The sequence below is a fragment of the Podarcis cretensis genome (genome assembly GCF_951804945.1).
Source record: "Podarcis cretensis genome assembly, chromosome: 13".
Taxonomy (NCBI): Eukaryota; Metazoa; Chordata; class Lepidosauria; order Squamata; family Lacertidae; genus Podarcis; species Podarcis cretensis.
In genome coordinates, this window is record NC_137182.1 from 28,674,116 (window position 1) to 28,690,096 (window position 15,981).

The 15,981-nt window shown below is 46.3% G+C and overlaps 1 protein-coding gene across 1 annotated transcript in view; it reads right to left on the reverse strand.

Annotated features, from left to right (window-relative positions):
• Positions 1–15,981, reverse strand: part of PPP1R1B (protein phosphatase 1 regulatory inhibitor subunit 1B) — a 51,312-nt gene that overhangs the window by 24,242 nt on the left and 11,089 nt on the right. The window contains exons 3-4 of the mRNA XM_079948899.1: positions 14,795–14,817; positions 3,061–3,136 (exon numbers count right to left, since the gene is read on the reverse strand). Of these exons, the coding sequence (XP_079805025.1) occupies positions 3,061–3,136; positions 14,795–14,817 (99 nt within the window). The remainder of the gene's footprint in view (positions 1–3,060; positions 3,137–14,794; positions 14,818–15,981) is intronic.

The following is a 15,981-nucleotide window of genomic DNA, read 5'->3' on the forward strand; positions in this document are numbered from 1 at the left end:
TATTTCCTTGAGGAAATCACCAAGGGGGCTAGGTAATTAATAGGCCAGGAAAGCTTCTGCTTAATTCAGCCTACAGTTGAAAATAAATATGTAATGGATGCATCATTGATGACCAAGAAGGGTCATTTACTTTTGCATCTATTGTGGGAGGGAGTCACACTGATTATAAACTTCTTCCTGGTATGTTCAAAATGCATATCAGCCAACATTTATTTCATGAAAATAGGGACGTCCTAAGGAAAAGTGGGACATTCTAGGATCAAATCAGAAACCTTGGTGGCTTCTGAAAATCTAGGACTGTCCCTGGAAAATAGGGGCACTTGGAGGCTCATCTTTTGTGGAGGACAAACCTGATCATGGTAATTTGCCGTTAATTTTCAGTGGCCTTTTCTTGATACCAACATCTACCCCAAAGGAGCCTGATAGTGTTTGGGGTATATCTGACTTAAGGCATTTGAAACAAAGCACCCATTTAAAGAGATCCAGGCCAGCGTTATGAATTAATCTCAAATCGAGGACTCTCTGGCTCAGATTTTGCGTGTCGTTAATCGCATACAGTTCCAAGTTTCCAACATTTTCATATCTATATATTTGTTTGCCGGAAGAAGCTGCTCACACGTTGCTTAAAAAGTGGGAATGCATCACACACAAAGAAAGAGGGAGACTTGCATAAAACTGGCATGTGTTGATTTTTGTGCATAAATGCAATTGAAAAAATAATTACTCTGTTTACAGAGAAAGAGAAAACATCATGGAATCATAGAATTGGAAGGGACCCTGAGGATTGTCTAGTCCAGCCCCCCAGCAATGCAGAAATATGCAGCTGTTCCATTCGGGGATCGAACCTGCAACCTTGGGCTTGTCAGCATCATGTTATAACCAACTGAGCCATCTCACTATGGTGGGGAAACTGAGGCCAGGTGGTCTGTGTACCTGCTCGGGCTGCTGCTCAGGTGCTAGCAAATTCAAGACCCTTTATCTTTAAAATGGACTTTGAAAGGACAGCCTCTGTGAGTCCTTCAAACAGAGGACTGTCCTCCGTACAGCCACTGAGAGACTGGCAGGGGAGCAGGTCATTTAATCCTCTTCCACTTCCAAGTTGGGCCTTGCTTGGAACAGATTGTCCTTAAAATGTGACCTTTTGGAAAGAAACTAAACTTTTATATGTTTCTGGCTGGAGCATTTAAAAGCTTCATGGCTTAAGGAGAAATGCAGAGAAGTATAGTTCATAACAGGGACGCAGGTGGCGCTGTGGGTTAAAGCCTCAGCGCCTAGGGCTTGCCGATCGAAAGGTCGGCGGTTCGAATCCCTGCGGCGGGGTGCGCTCCTGCTGCTCGGTCCCAGCGCCTGCCAACCTAGCAGTTCGAAAGCACCTCCGGGTGCAAGTAGATAAATAGGGACCGCTTACCAGCAGGAAGGTAAACGGCGTTTCCGTGTGCGGCTCTGGCTCTGGCTCTGGCTCTGGCCAGAGCAGTGATGTCACGCTGGCCACGTGACCTGGAAGTGTCTCCGGACAGCGCTGGCCCCTGGCCTCTTAAGTGAGATGGGCGCACAACCCCAGAGTCTGTCAAGACTGGCCCGTACGGGCAGGGGTACCTTTACCTTTACCTTTATAGTTCATAACAGGGCTACCAACTTGAATAAAATATTAGGGGGGGGCAGGTAAGCCCCACCCAGCGTAACTGATCACAAGACGCAGTTCAGGCACACCATTTGAATAGCATTGCTCATCAACATGGGGGGGGGTGACCCCCTCAAATATTTTATTGGGGGAGCTGAAGGGACCTCAGCCACTAGGAGCTGTCTTCTATGGGGGTGAGGAATCTCTAGCCTGAAGGCTAGATTTGTCCTGACACAGGTCCCAGTTTGGCCTGTGAGGCTGTTTTGCCCAAACCGTGCCCACATAATATGTAGCACCAGGCGTAGGGCAGGCTGTAAGACCAAGCTTCACATGGGGAACTTGACTGTGCAGCTGATCCCTGCAGAAAGTAGTCCTGAAATCACCACCCAACAGCTGATGGGTGACTTAAAAGTCTGCTGCATCAGCTTCAGGGCTGAGTTCTCCATGGGGCAACTCAATCCTTACAAAAGGATGCTTGGAGTCACTCTCTTGCAGCTTCAAGCCTGTTGATAAACAGTGCTTCAAAGCACCACATAGAGCTTCGATCATCGCCTGATGCCAGGTGACATCATCGGGTGACTGACAGGTGGATGACCCTGCCCACCCATCAAGGGGTAGGGGAGAATAAGGTTCTGGCTTGCTGACCAGATCAGATTCCCACCTCCCCATTTTATATACTGTACACACATACACTGCTATGAGTCACCCCATCTCCCTGGCATCTTGGTTCTGTTCATCAGAAATGAATAAAGTCGGCGCAAGGTAATGCAAAGTTTGGTTCATGCATAACCCACCCACCCACCCGCCCACACATATTCCTTTCCTTCCCCAGCCCTTCTCTCTGTGTGCCCAAGGTCACCTTCGCTGCTGTGGAATGGTTAGCTTTCTGAGCAGATGGAGTTGTCAACTCTTTATGAAAAAATATAAAAATAAAAGCATAGGGTGGGAAGAGAGGGGGGCACCTCGCATATCCAAATCAAGTGCGTGCGGAGTCTGTTTCCTTAGAACTGCAAGTTCCCCGGCAGCCTGGGGGACGGGGGGACGGGGACACGGAGGGAGGGGTAGCAGCAAGGGAATTTCATGCAACTGTGAGAAAGGAGGAGGAGGAGGAGGAGGAGGAGGAGAAGAAGAAGAAGAAGAAGAAGAAGAAGAAGAAGAAGAAGAAGAAGAAGAAGAAGAAGAAGAAGACAAAGACAATGTTTTTCTTGGGAATTATGTATGGACTGAAGTCGCAAGTGGACTCTCTCTCTCTCTCCCTCCCCCCCCCCCCACACACAGAGAGAAAGAATTAAAAGGTGTTAAATTCCAGAACTTTGTGTGTATTGTGTGCAGATGCATCCAATGAAGTCAAAAGGTGGGTGATTCAGGACAGACAGAAGGAAGCCCTTTTGCATTAACACTGAAAACTGCGAGTCACAAACAATTCAAAGCTACCTTACCTTTAAGAGAAGGTGGGGTGTAGACACAGGGGGCATTCCTTTTGTTTTTAAGGTGGTAGCCTTCACCCAAAGCTCTCTGGGAAAAGAAAACAAGAGTCATCAGGTCAAAGGCACAGCTCTCCAAAGATTTCCCAAAGAATGGGGAATGTGACGACGCACGATATTTTATTTTCAACAAATCAACATATAAACACTTATTAAATTGAAATATTGGCTTTGATCCAGGATTCTGTTTGGATAGGCATTTCTTATTTTGTTTTCAGTGGCTGCTCCCCAACTCTTTGACACTGGAAATGGCTTCTGAAACTTGTCGGTTTTCAACACAGCTATCACAATTAATTAAATTTCTATACTTCCCTTCATCAAGAGACTACAGGACAGTTTACAGCATAAAACACAAGATATATTATATAATAATACACACACACACACACACACACACACACACACACACACAAAGGCCATAAATTGATTAACAGCTGAAGGCCTGGTTGAAGAGAAATGTTTTTGCTGGGCACCTGAAGATATGCAATGAAGAAACCAGGTGACCCTCCTGGAGGAGAGCATTCAACAAAATGGGAGTCACCACAGAAAAGGCCCATTCTCGTGTTGCCATCCTCCAGACCTCCTGTGGAGGGGCACACAAATAAATGCCAATGTGATGATGAGTTCATCAGTACAATCTGCATACAACTGCAGGTAACTATAATGGTAATTCGGATGCAGGGAAAGTGCACCATGTTTTTCGATAATATAGCAGTCATAATCTAAGAAGAGCAAGAAAGGAGAAAGACGCTTCTGAGGGGGTGCCTACTGCCTGCAAGGTTTTTTCTAAATGCTTGTTTTCTAAATATTACAAAAACAGGTCTAGGCCAGGATAGGCAGCATAGTGCCCTCCATATGTTGTTGGACTACAATGCCCATCAGCCTCCAGCCAGCAAGTTCAATGGTCAGGGATGATGGGAGTTGTAGTCCAACAACTTCTGGAGAGCACCACCAGATGTTTTACCCTAGAATGGTAAAATCCAAAGTATTATTATTATTATTATTATTATTATTATTATTATTATTATTATTATTACAGGGGGAATAGGGGCTGGCATTTTGATACCAATGACATTGCGTGGGCTCTGCCAAAAAGTTGCATGCACAAGGAGCACTTGTCAGCCCACAATACACACCTGTCTGGAAGGAACCCCTAATTCCTATAATTTAATATCCATGATGCATTTAACATTTAACGTTCTATGTTGCTATGCCCTAAAAGCTCTGCGTAAGTGTTTACTGCCATGTCACCAGGAGAAATAGGAAACTCAATTCAGTTTGCAGTTAAGGACATGTATATCAAACTGAAACAACACGAGAGCCAAAACTCAGCTATCCTTCAAAACTTGCACTTCCCTGAATTTTGTGATACAGTTCTCTTAACAAAACAAACTGCTCCAGAAACCTGGAGAACTGGGTTTAAGATTGGAAGATGAGAGAACTGAAACTGACCAGTCTTTCAATCCCTAGTTATGGGCTCCTTGCAAGTGGTCGCTGTGATAATCTCTTGCTCTGGGCCACAAACCTCCTAGAAAATTAACGTCCTACACTGGCTAGTCTACTTTCCAGCAAGGACCGAGGCATCCCCTTTCGTTCCAAGGAATGGGAATCTTGGCCCCATTGGCTAATAACATGACTTCCTGTTTGGAAAGACACAGAGGTGTCCTAATCTGACACTGGCGAACTTTTCTTCCCAATGCCAAATATGGTAACTGGTCAGATGAGTGTAAGCAAAACACACCACCAAGACTCCCCAAGAGAATTTTTATAGGGTCAGAAGCATCCTGTAGCTGTTCAGGGTGTCTCAATAAAACAAAGGGAGAGGGGAGAGTTGCTATTTTTAAGTTTCCTTTACAGTGTCTGGAATTACATTCGGTTTTCCTTAAATATGTTTTCCCTTTGTTTAGCGATGCTTGTTTTGGCTGTAATGTTGTTCTCGGCAACCTCAAAACCTTGCCTGAAAGATTGCCTCGTGCACAGCGCAGAGGCACAACCGCAACGGATTTGGAAAGCGGCGTTGAGCCAAAAGGAGGTAGGCAGTTGCTTTTAATACACAAGTGCCCCATCTTTCGTGTGGGATAGGGGTGGCGGAGAGAAAATCATACAAAAAGGTTTGTGAGGATTTGATGGGAGGGGAGAGAAGGCATCCTTGTTGCCAAGACAACCAGGCCTACACGTTGCCTGTGATGGTTTCACTGTAGCATCTTATGTCAAGGAAGAGCATGTTGAACATGATGCCTAGGCAGTGGAGATGTATTTACTTTCCCCTCATGCCATGAAAGAGGGCAACACAGGACATAATGGTGCTAATGACACCATCACATTCACAACATTATCCCTGATCGGCTGGGATCATGTGGTGATGGAGAAGAAAGCCTTTAAAAACACACATTGACTTTGTTTTTTCACCTCACTCGAGCTCCTTTGAGCTCATGAACTTTATGAAAAAACCAAGATTGTATTTACGGTATATGTTATAAAATGGAAAGTTAATAAGTATTATTTTTAAAAATAAAAATAAAAACACACTTTGACAGGAGGAAAGCCTTCATAAGAGCCAACTCCTAGGGGCCGAGGTCTCTTCGCACCCTCAATAAAATATTTGAGGGGGCTGCCCCCCCCCAATGTTGATGGGTCTTGCCATTCAAATGGCGTGCATCAATTATGTGATCTTGTGATCAATTATGCAGGGCAGGTTATTACCTGGACTACCCCAATATTTTATTCAAGTCAGCACCCCTGAGAGCCTATGAGGTGTAATGGTTAGCACGTCAGACTAGAACCGGGGAGATCATTGTTCAAATCTCCACTCAGCCCATGAAGCTACCTGGTTGACCTTGGGCCAGTGGCCTAGAGCCTACCTCACAGGGTTGTTTTGACGATAAAATGGGGAAAGGGGCAGAACCATGTGCCACACCAAAGAGCTTCCCTTGAAGGGGAAATGGGATATCAATGTAATAATAAGTAGTGAAATAAACATTATCATAAGTTAATAAATGCAGCACCAGATGAGGGAACAGTGGCTGTGAACAGCTGCAACAACAAAAAATAATGTAAAGCTTTTTTTAACAGTAAAGAGTTTTATTGGAGGTGGGGGGAAGGCCCAAGGAGGAACCTCTGGCACAGGGCAGTTGACCCACATTGGTAATACTTAGAGGATCGTGATGACACCTGTTTACCTCAGGGAAAAGTGTTATGTAGTGAAGTTTCACCCTGGGCCAGCAGGGGGATACTGTATATAGTTTTCACTCAGGTCTGTAGATAGTTTTCACTCAGGTCCACGTCAGTTATTTTAGGCGGGAAACGCTGGGCTGTTGTTGCTACAATGTTGACAGCCGGCTGCCTATAAAAGCAGGCCGGCTGAGCTGTTTGCAGTCAGTTCTATTCCAGCTTACAAAATAAAGAGCTACTTGGAGAAATCGCTGTCGTCTGCTATGTCAACCCACAACTTAACAAAAAGAAAGGGGTGGTGTGGACAGAGGCATTCTGGGAAAAGCAGGAGCAGGGTTACTGCTGAAACGGTCCCAGGAATGATCCTGAGAAGTGGCAGGAAGTGTACTTCTCTTGAAAAAGATAATCTGCTTTTGTCCTTCTCACCAGTGCTGGCCCAAGGCATGGTGGGACCTGAAGCAGAGCTCTTGGGAAAGTCTCCTCCCCTGAAATGTCTCCTTGCTGCATCATTTAGACACCAAATCTTGCCTTAATCTATTCCCTCCCCACCCTTCTCTCCCTTCCCTGGTGTTGCCCGAAGCAGGTCATTTCACTGGCCCCACTTCCTCCCTGAACTCCAGTTCACAGAGAAGGGAGGGTGTTTATGGCGTTAGACAGGGCTTCTTAAATGGAACTATAAATAAATAAATAAGATCTGCATTACTAAATTTTCAGCCTTTAATCAGAAAATTAAGCAACTGAAGTGTTAGTTGTTTAATTGGTGATGGAAATATTTGAAAGGCAAGGCTGAGAATTATGTTCACACTTTGCTGAGTTTATTTTGGTTCTTCTGATGTAACTGTAATACAGAATGGAAGGATTTTTTATTATTATTACATATATAAAAACGATGGCCTTTCTTTTGCATTAAACTGTGAGTTCTCACACGTTCTTTCGGTAGCTTAAATATTTCAGTAGCTTTTTAAAAAAAGCAATCTGAAAATATATAGATTTTGGAAATAACTTTCACATTTAATTACTCGAACGAGCTAAAACCCAGATGATTAATCGCAGTAAAGTTTTTTCAAAGCAGTTTTTGACTGCTATGTAAGTTAGCCGTTACCTATCTATCCAGCTCTGGAAACCAGCAAAATCCTTTCCTTCCCTTTTGTTGTTGTTGTTCACTGGACAAAAGCTCTGATCACATTTTGGAAAATGTCCGTGTTCCCCGCTCAATTTGGGGTTGGGAAACAGGTGAAAAAGGTATGCATTCTGTCTGACCTCTGCCAAGGGCTTTACCTCCCACCACTGCCCAGAAAAAAGGGGGGGGGGGAAGCAAGCTGCCAACTGGGGAATGGGGCGGCACACTCAGCGATTAAAGGGATAATCTGATAAAACAACAGACAAGTCATGGGGAGAGTTTGAAAAGCAGCCAGTCTTTCTCAAAGGCACTAAGCTTCTGGCTCCTGACTTGCTGTCCCCAGGATCCCATTCCAGAACAGTACTTTGTCGCATATTAAAGAGGAATTTAATGTGATTGAAGATCAAGGGGAAGTCATGGAAAAATGCAAGCAGGAATAAATTTTCTCTGCAGGCTTGGTTGTGTTTGTGTGTGTGAGAGAGGGGTGGGATAAGCTCAAGAGCCAGACTTTCCAATGGGGCATTCTTTGTTTATTTGAGTAAATTCCAAGGTCTTCTAGCGCAGCAGAATTGCAGATTGCAATGCCCAGGTGAAGGGCATTCAATGAAGAGACGCAGAGTCTCACAGTTGTTGCAGTCCCCTGGCCTTCATGTCCCCCCCCCCCCCCCCGCGCTTACTATTACAGTGGTACCTCGGGTTAAGAACTTAATTCGTTCTGGAGGTCCGTTCTTAACCTGAAACTGTTCTTAACCTGAAGCACCACTTTAGCTAATGGGGCCTCCCTCTGCCACTGTGCCGCCAGAGCACGATTTCTGTTCTCATCCTGAAGCAAAGTTCTTAACCTGAAGCATTATTTCTGGGTTAGCGGAGTCTGTAACCTAAAGCGTATGTAACCTGAAGCGTATGTAACCCAAGGTACCAGTGGTATTAAGAACTTAATTTGTTCTGGAGGTCTGTTCTTAACCTGAAACTGTTCTTAACCTGAGGTACAACTTTAGCTAATGGGGCCTCCTGCTGCTGCTGCGCCGCCACTGTGCGGTTTCTGTTCTCATCCTGAAGCAAAGTTCTTAACCCGAGGTAGTATTTTTGGGTTAGCGGAGTCTGTAACCTGAAGTGTATGTAACCTGAGGTACCACTGTACTGAAATAATGACATAACCTTCCAACATTTCTCCGATGAAAATAGGGACGCCCCATTCCATAATAATAATTTTACTATTTATACCCCACACATCTTACTGGGTTGCCCCAGCCACTCTGGGGAGCTTCCAACATATACAGTGGTACCTTGGGTTACATACGCTTCAGGTTACATATGCTTCAGGTTACAGACTCCGCTAACCCAGAAATATCACCTCGGGTTAATAACTTTGCTTCAGGATGAGAACAGAAATGGTGCAGCAGCAGTGGGAGGCCCCATTAGCTAAAGTGGTGCTTCAGGTTAAGATAGTTTCAGATTAAGAACGGACCTCCGGAACGAATTAAGTACTTAACCCGAGGTACCACTGTATAAAAATGTAATAAAACATTAAAGCTTTTTTTTTTAAAAAAATCCCTATACAGACAGCTCAGGAGTCGAATAACTCCATAAGGTAAAGGTAAAGGTACCCCTGCCCGTACGGGCCAGTCTTGACAGACTCTGGGGTTGTGCGCCCATCTCACTTAAGAGGCCAGGGGCCAGCGCTGTCCGGAGACACTTCCGGGTCACGTGGCCAGCGTGACAAAGCTGCATCTGGCGAGCCAGAGCCGCACACGGAAACGCCGTTTACCTTCCCGCTGGTAAGCGGTCCCTATTTATCTACTTGCACCCGGGGGTGCTTTCGAACTGCTAGGTTGGCAGGCGCTGGGACCGAGCAGCGGGAGTGCACCCCGCCGCAGGGATTCGAACCGCCGACCTTTCGATCGGCAAGTCCTAGGCGCTGAGGCTTTAACCCACAGCGCCACCTGCGTCCCATAACTCCATACCCTCCAACATTTCTCCAATGAAAATAGGGAAAAGCAGGACATTCCAGGAAATCAGAAACCGGGATGGCTTCTCTAAATCAGGGACATCCCTGGAAAATAGGGACACTTGGGGGGTCTGTAATGGGGGAGCCTGAAGGATACATAGCAGCTGAAGAAAGAGTCTACTTCTGCCTTCTAAAGTCAGCCAGTTCTCTCTCTCAGCAACAGGATTATTCACACAATCAGTTCAAACGGTGTCCTGTGTCTCTCTGCCACCTTTTAGAACGCTGGATTTCTTTCATGTCTCAGTTCAAAAAAACAAAAGAGCAATTATTCAGGCCACACTGATGGACAGGGTGGCTGCCTCATCTATTTCATCTGGCTTGGCAGAAACAGAAATTTAGCAGGTGAAGCTTTTCCGAGTGTGGGAGATAAGTGACAGTGAAAAGTGTCACGTGCTGGGTTTAAGTTTCAGGCTGCTGTTCAAAGCACAGGGGATGTCAGCTTTGCCACAGGGGTGGCCTTCCTGTGTGGCAGGAGGGCAGCTGTGCTGCTCTTCTCTTCCCTCTCCATCTTAAAAACGTTCTGGGAAACAGTTGCTTGCAGACGACCTGCTCACTGAGCACTCATTCTGACTTCACTCTCAGGGTTTGCACACAATGGAGTTTACTGTGTTTTTGCTGGTGTGTTAAGAGTTAGAAGATCTCTCTCTCTCTCTCTCTCTCTCTCTCTCTCACACACACACACACACACACACACTCTTCTGATCCCTCAGTCAGAGTTGCCAACCTAAATAAAATACTGTATTGGGGAGGGGGCAAGTAAGTCCCGCACCACATAATTGATCACAAGCCATGGCACACACACACCATTTGAATGGCATTGCTCAATGCCCCCAGTCCCTCAAATATTTTAGGGGGGGGGGTCCAAAGAGATCTTGGCTCCTAGGAGTTGGCTCCTATGCCTCAGCTTTACAGAAAACTGCACAAGCAATTTGCAATAGCCTGCGTGTGGGCTTTTGCAGACTTCTTGGGCGGGGAATTTTCTTTTAAAAAAAACAAAAAACCCAAGCACAGCTATCTATATGCACACCCTGTAGGTACTTAACTGGCACAATAGACTCAGCAAATGAGAGGTAAAAGGTAAAGGTACCCCTGCCCGTACGGGCCAGTCTTGACAGACTCTAGGGTTGTGCGCTCATCTCACTCTAGAGGCCAGGAGCCAGCGCTGTCCACAGACACTTCCGGGTCACGTGGCCAGCATGACGAAGCTGCTCTGGCGAACCGGCACCAGAGCAGCACACGGAAACGCTGTTTACCTTCCCGCTATAAAGCGGTACCTATTTATCTACTTGCACTTAGGGGTGCTTTCGAACTGCTAGGTGGGCAGGAGCTGGGACCGAACGATGGGAGCTCACCCCGCCGCGGGGATTCGAACCGCTGACCATACGATCGGCAAGTCCTAGGCGCTGAGGTTTTACCCACAGCGCCACCCGCATCCCCAGCAAATGAGAAGGCAAGGACAAACACAAAAGGGATTGCCTACTGGTGTGCATGGGAAAGCCCAAGGTTTTGCTTCCTATACAAATGTAAATATGAGCAGGGGTGGATTTTGATTAGCAGCTAAATAATGCTCAAATGTGGACCAACTTTTATACTCCAAAAGCCTTACTTCTTCCCTCCAAAGGGTTCTACCCTCTCCTGTGTCTGTCAGGTTTGTGGGGCCTCTGGGCAACAGGCCCTGGGTGGGCCCCCTCTTCTGTCAGTGGGCCCGATGGACTTCCTTAGCTCCAAGCAGGACTGGGCTGATGGGTCTAACCACACTTCATTTCTCACAGCGATATTAGGTTGGGGGCACTGTGGCAAAGAAAAGGGGGGCTTGATCTAGTCACCTGCTGCTTTTCAGAACATCAGGCCAGAAAAATGAAAATGAAGAAGAAGAAGAAGAAGAAGAAGAAGAAGAAGAAGAAGAAGAAGAAGAAGAAGAAGAAGAAGAAACCCCAAGGTATCAGTGGGTCTGCCAGAGTGCTGGGGCCCTGGCAACTGTCTCAGAGGTTGCCAAGAGTTGATGCCTGCTGAAGTTTCTAAATGAATTGCCGATCTGAGCAATGCCGACCTGAGCAGAGACGCCAGTCATGTGCAGCCTGCTTTGAGGGTGGATAATTCTGCTGTGATTCTATGCCAAGTGTGACTGAATGCTCTGCTGCAGAGATGAGGGAGAATCAGCAAGCCAGTGAAGGCTGGTGGAAAGAGGCAACCTCAGAGCAGGGACTCATGCAGGGAGCGGCGGGTGGACTCCATGCAGGTCCGCCCAGAGCGCTTCGCCTCCATGGATGGCTTGCCCTGCCCCCAGGCGCCTGAGCGACTAGCTACCCTGCTGCAGACTCCACTGTATCAAGTACCTAGGAGCCAACTAGGGCTGAAGTCCCTTCACCCCTCCCCCAGGAAAACATTTGAGGGGGCTTGCCCCCCAAGTTGATAGGCATTGCCATTCAAATGGTGTGCATGCGCTGCATCTTGTGATTATTTTATTCGAGCTAGCACCCCTCATCAAGTATTTTGGGTTCTGTTACGTATTTACTTGACCTCGCCACAATAATTTATTAGCATGCACTGGCACAAAGTTTGAGAATTCCTGGGTTAATTCATTCCAGTTATCCTGTGAGTTTCCTCTTTGCTAGCTAAGGGCTGCTATTCAGCACAGTACACAAAGCTAAAGGCTCGTCCACAATCCTGTTTGTCCTGGGCCTGGAAAGCATGGGTCCAAGTGTTTTTCTCCCTGTCCCATGCTTTCCAGACTTTCCCTCACTCTTTAGAGCTAAATCGGAACAAACGGCAGTCTGCAGAAAACCCAATTGCCATTTGTTTGGATTTAGCGCCAAAGAATGGGTTTCCCTGGGGTTGGGGGAGCAGTGGGGCATGCAGAGGTGCAGATAAACCCTGAGTTGCTCAGTATTATTATTATTATTATTATTATTATTATTATTATTTAAACTTGTCATCTGAAGGTCTCCAAGTGATTTACAGCAAAGAAAAATACACAATACACAATATTATAGGGGGAAAGGGGGGTATCATATCATACATTAGAATCATAGAGTTGGAAGAGACCACAAGGGCCATCGAGTCCAACCCCCTGCCAAGTAGGAAACAATATAACATCAGTGGGGGGTGGGGAACAAGCCACATAAATAGTAGCGAGCAATATTAGCAATATTCAATTGATAAACAAATAAATACACTGATCCATTAATTAGCAAATAAACAAAACCTCAGCCTCCCCCTATTTTGAGAATTATTCACCTTGAACCAACAATTCCCACCCCCCATTTAAGAAGAAGAATAATAATTTGGATTTGATATCCCACTTTATCACTACCCGAAGGAGTCTCAAAGCGGCTAACAATCTCCTTTCCCTTCCTCCCTCACAACAAACACTCTGTGAGGTGAGTGAGGCTGAGAGACTTCAGAGAAGTGTGACTGGCCCAAGGTCACCCAGCAGCTGCATGTGGAGGAGCGGGGAAGCGAACCCGGTTCACCAGATTATGAATCCACTGCTCCTAACCACTACACCACACTGGCTCTCATGCGCTGTCTCTGACACTCATGCAAGCAGAAGCTTGAATGCTGCGAAAATGCAGTATTCTTCAAGCAGAACCATTTCCCCACCCACTGATTGCATAAAAGCCGGAGTTTTGATTTCCACGTTAAACAGTTCACCTTAAAATGTTCTAAGCCTTTGTTCAGAGAAGCAGTAAGGAAGTCAACCACTCCTCCATATTCAGGAATTCTGCCTCCTCACACCCATAGATACTTGGAGGGGGAGGCTGGCTGTGCTTACGCAACAGCACTGAGGGGTAGTAAGCACCCTGCACTTAATTCAGAAGCAGCCTCCTTCCTTGGCAGCCACACACACACACACACACACACACACACATGCAGAGTGAAAATGCACACCGTTTTGGGCCGTGTATAACATACTCCTCCAGAATATAATGCAGCAATGCTTTTCAGAATGTGTTCTGGAGAAAATTAGGGCACCTCAGAATCCTATCATTGTGTAGCCAAAGAGATCAATGATGGGGAACAAGCTTCCCTGAAAGAAAGCTGGCGTGCCATTACTGTGAAATTTACTGTGTATTTTGGAATGCTGTCTGTTCTTTATGCAGTTGGACACCTCTTGAGATATCCGAACCAAAGTCTTCATGATGGTTCCTGAGGTCAAGAAGCAGGTTTTTGTCCATGTTTGGATACGATGGAGCACCATTTTAAATTAAGATGGAGGGCTGAAGCTTTTGCACAGCACTGATTTTTTGGTTTCTTAGAATTCCCAAGCAATGCTGAGTAAGAGAGGTGCTGGATTTCCGTATAAGCTAAACAAGCTCTAGCTTAGAGCCCCACTCTCTTGGGGGCCCCCAAAAAATTTAAAGGAAAAAAACACCTGGATGTACATTTCCAAAATACAAGATAAAAAACATATAAAATAAAACCTACATACAGCAACAGTCATGGGCTGTAAGTCATGGGCTGCTAGCCTGCTCCCTAAAATATCACTAGTTTGCTCATTTCTATATATAGGGTGCCTACATTCTGCATGGACTAGCTGCATGGCAACATGTGCAAATGGCTTTAGATACTTATTAGGTCCATAAATTACCATACAGCATATATTCAACACAAAAAACAGTGACAATTTGTTGTTGACAAAGGACAGCTGGACATATAAAGGGCCCCATTACCTTCAGTAGCTTAGGGCCTCATCAAACCTAAATCCGGCCCTGAGTAAGAGGCACTTAGTATACCAATAAAAAAAGAATAATGGGGACATGCTACTTGGTTCTCTCTCTGATGGGGTCCAAGAGCCCTCCTGCCACCTTCTCAAGATTGCCCAACTTTGGGAAGGAGGCAGCAGAGCTCTGGCATTCTGACAGAAGCCTGGCACCTCCTTCCCAAAGCCCAGGAAGCTTCTGCCCTGTTTAGGGAGGGAGGTGCAATACTCAGGCGTGCACAATGTTGACCTTACACTGAACTTGCAAGCTGGCTCCTCTGGCCCTAACTGTTTCTGTTATGAGATACAGTGGACGCTCGGGTTGTGAACATGATCTGTGCGGGAAGCACATTTGCAACCCGCAGCGCCGCAACATGCGGGTTGCGATTCGGTTCTTCTGCGCACCCGCAAAGCGCGATTTAGCACTTCTGCGCATGCGCAAGCGCCGAAACCCGGAAGTAACCAGTTCCAGTACTTCTGGGTTCGGAGCGGTGCGCAACCTGAAATCACACAACCCGAAGCGCTTGTAACCCGAGGTATGACTGTATGACAGGCAACCCAACATCTCCAGGAATCTCTGGGGACAAGGAATTGCTATTAAACCAGATATGCCCTTGTAGCCTTTTTCACCCAACTGCTCCTTTCCTTTGCATGCCTTCTTCTCCTACGTATAACCGGTGATACTGACCTGGTATGGAGAACCTTCGTCTTCTGCAGCGAGCAGGTGAAGAAAGAAGCAAACAAGAAAAGAGAGCAGCGTCAGTAAAAGCAAACAACAGAGAGGCGTAGAATTGCAATCTGAATTTCCGCAATCTGAGACAGAAATACCCAATGTGGCATCCTCTAGACGTTATGGAGGACACCTTCCATCATCCCTGATCATTGGCAGTGGCTGCTGGGATTTGCAGGCCACCAGGTTGGGGAGGCCTGCTCCAGGACACTGGGAGAGGTGCAAAGGACTTGATCCATGCTCATAGGCGTTTCGTGGCAAAGTTGTGCTGGTGGCACAGGGCGTCTCATTCATGCATTCAAGCAACCAGGCAGGTGACCGCCTGGCAACTTGACTGTGCGGAGGCAGCTTGGCACAGCAATCTATTTGTGTGATTGGCTCCCCGCATTGGGTTGATTTCAACAGTGCCTCTGCAAACCATGGGAGTTCATCAGCATGTTTTTAAACCACCCCAAACAGTGCAGTGAGCCGCTTACGCAAATAGCTTTCCTGCATGGAATTGCCTGCAGTCATGTTCAGAGAGCACCTGCTCAGCTGCTTGGATTTATGAACCAGGCTGGAATGTTTTACCTCCTATTCAGCAGTAATAACCTGGTTAAATCCATTATGCCTAGCGTGGGAGCAGCTGCCTCCCTGTTGAAGCTTCATGGGGTCCACTGATGAATGGAGCTATTGGTGGGCATAAGTCAGTGCAAGCCAAAAAGTCTTTTGTAACTGTGCCTTTTTTTGTGGAGAAGCCACCCCTCTCGCAATCCAACGCACAGGCCTTTCTTCAAAATCAGGCCCGTGTCAGCAACTGGGAACATAGACCCCCCCCCATTGTTCCTATTTTCCAGGGACAGTCCCAGATTTTCAGAAGCCATCCCAATTTCTGATTTGATCCTGGAATGTCCTGCTTTTCCTTAGGACGTCTCTATTTTCATCAGAGAAATGTCAGAGGGTATGGAGTTATGCAACCCCAGATCTGAGGAGATAAGTGAAAATACAACCTTTAGAAGACATCTGAAGGCAGCCCTGTAGAGGGGAGGTTTTTTTTTAATGTTTAATGTTTTATTATGTTTTTATATGTGTTGGAAGCCACCCAGAGGGGCTGGGGCAACTCAGTCAGAAGGGGGCGGGGTATAAACAGTAAAATTATTATTATT